The sequence below is a fragment of the Macaca thibetana genome, chromosome 16 (assembly GCF_024542745.1).
Source record: "Macaca thibetana thibetana isolate TM-01 chromosome 16, ASM2454274v1, whole genome shotgun sequence".
Classification (NCBI taxonomy): domain Eukaryota; kingdom Metazoa; phylum Chordata; class Mammalia; order Primates; family Cercopithecidae; genus Macaca; species Macaca thibetana.
In genome coordinates this window covers 20,822,284-20,829,263 of record NC_065593.1, presented here as the reverse complement: position 1 = coordinate 20,829,263, position 6,980 = coordinate 20,822,284, and the positions used below count along the sequence as shown (strand labels likewise).

Below are 6,980 nucleotides of genomic sequence, written 5' to 3'. Positions count from 1 at the left end.
GCCCGGGCTCAGCAGACAGAAGCACGCATGCGCACATCGCTGCGCCGGGCTCTCCAACAGATGGAAGCATGCATGCGCGCACCGCTGTGTGCCTAGTTCACCAACAGAAGTACGCATGCGTGCACCTGTGTGCCTAGCGCTCCGTCAGACGCACGCATGCGCGCACTGCTGTGTGCCTAGTTCTCCAACAGAAGTACGCATGCGTGCACCTCTGTGTGCCTAGCGCTGTCAGACGCACGCATGCGCGCACCACTGTGTGCCTAGTTCTCCAACAGAAGTACGCATGCGTGCACCTCTGTGTGCCTAGCGCTACGACAGAAGCACGCATGCGCGCACCGCTGTGTGCCTAGTTCTCCAACAGAAGTACGCATGCGTGCACCTCTGTGTGCCTAGCGCTCCGTCAGAAGCACGCATGCGCACACCGCTGTGTGTCAAGGGCCCCGACAGAAGTACGCATTCGCACACCGCTGTGTGCTGAGGTCGCCAAAAGACAGAAGCACGCATGCGCACACCGCAGTCCGTGGGGCACCAGGCTGAAGCGTCCTGACTGCGCAGGCGCAGCGGGGGTGGTCGCCATGGAGACGCGTGGCCCTGGCCTGGCGGTCCCCGGGAAGAGCCGCCCACTAGTCGGCAGCGGGTCTCGGGCGCCCCCGGGGCGGGTTGGGTTGCAGCCCAGCGGGCGGATGGACCGCCGCGGTGGGGCAGGGGCATCGGGGTACGAGGACAACGACGGCGAGGAGGAGGAGCGGGAGGGCGGCGCCGCGGGCCCGCAGGGGTCTAGACTGCCCCCCATCCCAGGCGGCGCCTCCGAGCTGGCCAAACGGAAGGTGAAGAAGAAGAAAAAAAGGAAGAAGAAGACCAAGGGATCTGGCAAGGGGGACGGTAAGAGGAGCAGCTAGCGCGGCTGTGTCAGCTCCAGTTCTCTGGAGACTCTTCGGGGACCCCGATTTACCCGGAGACCCTTCAGACCGGAAACAGAAGCTCAGCGGTCCCGCACCGAGGTCCTCCTGCTCCCCACACATGCCGGTCAGCAGCGCAGCGATACCCCCAGCCCCCCCACCATGGAGACCATCCGCCAACTTTGCGATCCCTTAGCCCCACACAGAGACCCCCACAGACATCCACCATTCCTAAGAGCCTTCCAGCCCCACACAAAGACACCCACTCAACTTGCTAATCCCTCAGCCAAAACTGGCAATCTTAAACTTCTGCACCTTCCCCACAGAGGCCCTCCCCACAATACACTTTCCCCACCCCAAACACACTGATGCCACTTGAAAGGCCCTCACTCTCATGCACAGGGAAGGGCAGGCTCTTGCCTCCCCTCCTCACACCCTCGTGCGTTAAGGCTGCCTGCCTCTGGATGTGCTGTAGACACCCGCACCCACAGACATGTATATAAAATGTCCTCACTGCATGGGCTCCCCCTCGCACCCACCAAGCGGGCAGCCTGGGACTGCACAAACCCCATCACGCCAGTCACTCTGACATCCTCCAATAATCCCTGACACCCTCCACCACTCTCCACTTCATAGCAATGTAACACCAACAGTGAAACTAAAGGGCGGGCGCAGCGGCTCACACCTGTAATCCGAGCACTTTGGGAGGCCGAGGTGGGAGGATCACTTGAACCCAGGACTTCCAGGCTGCAGTGAGCTACGATCGCACCACTGCACCCCAGCCTGGGCAACAGAAAAGACCCTGTCTCTTTAAAAAATAAAAAAATAATTTAAAAAAACCCTAAAGCACAGATCCCTGTGATGCACACGCATTCATAGTCTACACACACAGACACAGGCTGTTAATGTGTTACACATTCACGTGTGTAGTCACACGCAGGCAGGAATTGCAGTCTGTCTCAGGGACACCTTCACAAACACACACACCCCACCTGCCATAAACCCCAGTCCCTACCTCTCACCAAGCTCTTCTTGTAGAACCCCTAGATTTCTTGACAAAGGGACTGAGCACCCATTTCGAGGAGAGAGAGCACAGCAGTGACAGAGAATGCAGGTGCCCGTGAGTGCTGTGAGGCCACTGTCGCCCATGTGGCCCACCTCAGTGGCTTTGGCTCTCAGGGAGAGGGCCCTAAGCTCCACTTCTGGGCCCTGGCCCTCTGTGGCAGAGCTGGCACCAAGGCAAGCAGGAGGCAGGAGTGGCAGCCTTGCCCATATTGGCCGTGCGGTGTGGGAAGGGAGCAATGGGAAGATGATAAGTCCTTCTCAGGTGGCATCGTAGTCCAAAGGCAAGAAATTCTGCAGTTCAGGTCAAGAAGCCCTGTGTGGCCGGGCACAGTGACTCGCACCTGTAATCCAGCACTTTGGAAATTCGAGACCAGCCTGGCCAACGTGGCGAAACCCCGTCTTTCATATATTTTATATGAAAATATAAAAATTAGCTGGGCGTGGTGGCAGGTGCCTAGAATTGCTTAAACCTGAGAGGTGGAGGTTGCAGCGAGCCGAGATTGTGCCACTGCACTCCAGCCTGGGTGGCAGAGTGAGACTCTGTCTCAAAAAAAAAAAAAAAAAGAAGAAGCCCTATGTGTATCTGCAAAAAGAAATTTGGCAGTTCACCGTCCTTTAGGCGTAGCTTTTCGCTGTAGAAATTACAGTGACACGTTCCTCATACCGTCAGCAGGGGGCACCAGACAGTGTTCAGGGCGTAGGAAGGGAGAGAAGTGTCAAAAGACGATTACTTTTCTTTTTTTTTTTTAGGGAAGGAGGTATTTCTCTCTCCCCTAAAATAAAAGGATGAGCTGACGAAAGAACCACAATTTGTAGCATTTTATGTGCATGTTAAATAATTCTGAAGTGCTGTTCATGTTAAAAAATCAGTACAGCCGGGCGCGGTGGCTCACGCCTGTAATCCCAGCACTTTGGGAGGCCGAGACGGGCGGATCACGAGGTCAGGAGATCGAGACCATCCTGGCTAACACGGTGAAACCCCGTCTCTACTAAAAATACAAAACAATTAGCTCGGTGAGGTGGCGGCGCCTGTAGTCCCAGTTACTCGGGAGGCTGAGGCAGGAGAATGGCGTAAACCCGGGAGGCGGAGCTTGCAGTGAGCCGAGATCAAGCCACTGCTCTCCAGCCTGGGAGACTGAGTGAGGCTCCGTCTCAAAAAAAAAAAAAAAAAATTCAGTACAAGCCACGCAGCAGAAGTATTTCTGGCATAATATTGCTTTCATCAGTCAAATTTAGGAAGCTTTTCTGTTGTTTTCCGTTTCTTCCATCATAAAGTGTCTAGACTCGGGTAGAGTCACAGACTCCCAGACCTGGGAATGGCCATGGTGAGCACGTGGTGAGGGTGTGTGGGGGCAGCACGGCCCGGTGGAAAGAGCAGGGCCCTGGGGGCCTGGCCTGCACTCAGGTCCCAGCTCTGTCACTTGCTCCTGACATTGGCAAGTCCCTGAAACTTTTTGAGCTTCGATTTCCTCCCCCGAAAAACAGGGCCTATGGCCTTTACCCAGAGGGCCTGGCTTAGACCATGCGCTCAATGAATGGTTCCTCCTGCCCCAAAATGGTTCCAGCAAAATCACACAGGCAGTGGGTGGGCACGAGGCTGGTGGACTTGGCAGCCTGAGCCCTGGGTACGGAGGGGCCCCCATCCTCCTCTTCCATCTTGGGTGATTTTGGCACCATCCCCAGCAGGCCAAGGGCAGACATTGCCACAAACACTAACCTGCTCATCTACTCAGCAGACAAACATCAGAGCCAGAGCGTGAAGAGCCAGCTGCTTTCTTCCTCCTCTCATGACATCTTAAGTCCTGGCAAAGACCGTGGCCCGAAACCGGAGCACAGACAGAACAAAGTGGAGAACAAGCACCTCCCTTCGGACTCCTCCACCGTCAGCCTCCCCGACTTTGCCGAAATAGCCGAGAAACTTGCGAACCAGATCAACGAAAGTCTGCGTTGGGATGGAATTCTTGCTGACCCAGAGGCAGAGAAGGAAAGGATTCGCATCTATAAACTGAACCGGAGAAAGCGGTACCGGTGCTTGGCCCTCAAGGGCTTCCACACCGACCCCGATGTCCTCAAGGGCTTCCAGTCCAACACCGATGCCCTCAAGAGCTTCCACACCGACCCCGATGTCCTCAAGGGCTTCCAGTCCAACCCCGATGCCCTCAAGAGCTTCCACACCGACCCCGATGCCCTCAAGGGCTTCCAGTCCAACCCCAATGCCCTCAAGAGCTTCCACACTGACCCTGATGCTCTCAAAGGCTTCCACACCGACCCCGATGTCCTCAAGGGCTTCCAGTCCAACCCCAATGCCCTCAAGAGCTTCCACACTGACCCCGATGCCCTCAAGGGCTTCCACACCAACCCCGATGTCCTCAAGGGCTTCCAGTCCAACCCCGATGCCCTCAAGAGCTTCCACACCGACCCCGATGCCCTCAAGGGCTTCCAGTCCAACCCCGATGCCCTCAAGTACTTCCACACTGACCCCGATGTCCTCAAGGGCTTCCAGTCCATCCCTGATGTCCTCAAGGGCTTCAACACTGACCCCGATGCCCTCAAGAGCTTCCAGTCCAACCCCGATGCCCTCAAGAGCTTCCAGTCCAACCCGGACACCCTCAAGGGCTTCCACACTGACCCCGATGCCCTCAAGGGCTTCCACACTGACCCCGATGCCCTCAAGGGCTTCCACACTGACCCCGACGCCTTCAAGGGCTTCCACACTGACCCCGACGCCCTCAAGGGCTTCCACACTGACCCCGATGTCCTCAAGGGCTTCCACACTGACCCCGACACCTTCAAGGGCTTCCACACTGACCCTGACGCCCTCAAGGGCTTCCACACTGACCCCGACGCCCTCAAGGGCTTCCACACTGACCCCGATGCCCTCAAGAGCTTCCAGTCCGACCCCGATGCCCTCAAGGGCTTCCAGTCTGACCCCGATGCCGAGGAGACCCCTGAGAACTTACTGTACCTCTCAGACAAAGACGGCAGCTCCAGCTGCAGGCAGCCCACACTGAAAGCCGAGCACCCCAATCTCTACTTTGAAGGAAACCTTACCCCAAAGCTTCTACGCTCTGATTTAGCGCCTACTCTGCTGGAGTAAAACTCCACCCACAATGCGACAAACTTATAATTTCTCTGTACCACAAGTTTATGTGTTAAAAACAGTCATCATAAAAGGAAATGAGACCAGTACACGCACGAGGCCAACTCTCCCATCACCAAGATGCCCTCGGCTGCCCAGGAAAGCCCCAGTTCCCCGAGAACATAATTTAGTGAACAGAATTCTTTTCAGAATTTCCTTTTTCTTAAATAAGCATCTCTGTTATTTCTCTCTGCCCCAAAAAGAAAAGAAAGTGTGTCGATTATTTACATCTTAAAGTCTCCATCTCATGGGGAAACTCCTCACACAGTACCTGCTTCTGTCGGCCCACGGACAATGCCCTGAACCTCTTGGAGCCCTTTTCTGTTTTAATTAAATGCATGTCCTGCCTTTATACGGCCTCAGAATAAGTGGGTTCCAGAACTTCATCCCTGGGAAGTTACTACAGAAGTCCCAAAAGGAATATCGCTGCTTTTATAAACATGGTCCTCTCCTAATCCCCCGTTAGAAAAAGCCTCGCTCCACTGCGTCTCCTGAGTACACATTCCCCCCTGCCACAAACAGCCAGTGAGGGCCACACGCTGCCGCAGTTCGTGCCCTCCCAGAAGCAGCCCCTGAGACGAGGATTCAAACGCAACTAGAGTGTCTGGGAGGTGAAGAGAGGATGAGTAGAGGGTGATACAGAGAAGGGAAGGTGGCCAATCCGGGAACTTTTCTTTTTAGACAGGATCCAGCTCTGCTGGCCGGGCTGGAGTGCAGTGGTGTGGTCACAGCTCTGACTGCACTCCGCCTCCTGGGCTCACGGGATCCTCCCACCTCAGCCCCCTGAGTAGCAGGGACTATAGGCAAGTACCACCACGCCTGACTAATTTTTAAAATGTTTGTAGAGATTGGGGTGGGGTGGGTGGATCTCACTCTGTTTCCCAGGCTGGTCTCGAACTCCTGGCCTCAAGCAATCCTCCCACCTTGGCCTTCCAAAACACTGGGATTACAGGCATAAGCCACCGTGTCTGGCCCCCCTTCCAGGGCGTATGAGGCCAGTTTTCATCCTGGCAACTGGAGCTTAATTCCACAGGGAAACCCACTTCTAGAATTATCCCACCTAAGGGTGAGGAAGCTGGGGAATTTATACTCCCCGAAGGCAGTGGCTGGGGGCTAGTCCTGCGTGCGTGTGTGTGTGTGTGTGTGTGTGTGTGTGTGTCCTGGCATTTCTAGCTGAAAAAGTCCAAAGGAAAAGGGGGGTCTCTAGGGAAGCCTCAGCTACCTCAGTAACACCGTGGGTCTGAGAGGGACAGCATGGAGGGCTGAGAGGACATCCCTGACCTTCAAGAGTTTACAGTGTTTTGGGGTAGACAAGAAATGAGTGTACACAGCAGAAGTTAAAAAGCCAATACAGACGTCACAGAATGCGCGTTTGACAGTTAAGTAGAAATGCCTGGGTGTGGTGGCGCAGGCCTGTAATCCCAACACTGGGAGGCCGGGGCAGGTGGATCATCTGAAGTCGGGCGTTCGAGACCAGCCTGGCTAATACGGTGAAACCCTGTCTCTGCTAAAAGTACAAAATTAGCCGGACGTGGTTGCAGGTGTCTGTAGTTCTAGCTACTCAGGAGGCCAAGGCAGGAGAATCGCTTGAACCCCGGAGGCGGAGGTGGCAGTGAGCCAAGATGGTACCACTGCACTCCACCCTGGGCAACAGAGCAAGACTCTGTCTCAAAAAAAAAAAAAAAAAGTTAAGTGGAAGTGGGCATCATGGTCCCTGCTAGCCCTGGGCCGGCAGAGCAGCCCTCTTCTCACCCTTCCTTAAAAGGCCAGTTAGTTTCCACATTTGCCCTCACTCCGTGTTAGAATATACTGAAGAGACGTTTGGGAGAGTCCTGTCCTGCCATGGAGAATGCTTAGCAGACAGGAATGGCCCTCCC

General features: G+C 55.2%; 1 protein-coding gene across 4 annotated transcripts; it reads left to right on the top strand.

Moving 5' to 3' along the window:
• Nucleotides 1-374: 374 nt before the first annotated feature.
• On the top strand, nt 375-5,153 carry C16H17orf97 (chromosome 16 C17orf97 homolog). 4 transcript variants are annotated; one of them, XM_050763561.1, is made up of 3 exons: nt 375-882; nt 3,701-4,189; nt 4,220-5,153. In XM_050763561.1, exons 1-3 carry the CDS (start codon nt 576-578, stop codon nt 5,059-5,061), a joined length of 1,638 nt encoding a protein of 545 aa, XP_050619518.1. In that variant the 5' UTR covers nt 375-575; the 3' UTR covers nt 5,062-5,153. The 4 variants fall into 4 exon arrangements, with proteins under 4 accessions (XP_050619518.1, XP_050619517.1, XP_050619520.1 ...); XM_050763563.1 differs by having other exon boundaries at nt 376-882; nt 3,701-4,099; XM_050763562.1 differs by having other exon boundaries at nt 376-882; nt 3,701-4,661; nt 4,752-5,153.
• The last annotated feature ends 1,827 nt before the right edge of the window (nt 5,154-6,980 follow it).

What these genes read in the sequence shown, in the direction of transcription:
- C16H17orf97 (XM_050763560.1), top strand. Translation starts at nt 576, where the DNA reads ATGGAGACGCGTGGCCCTGGCCTGGCGGTCCCCGGGAAGAGCCGCCCA. An exon ending in GGGATCTGGCAAGGGGGACG is followed by an intron (nt 883 to 3,700) that starts GTAAGAGGAGCA and finishes TCTACTCAGCAG; the next exon opens with ACAAACATCAGAGCCAGAGC.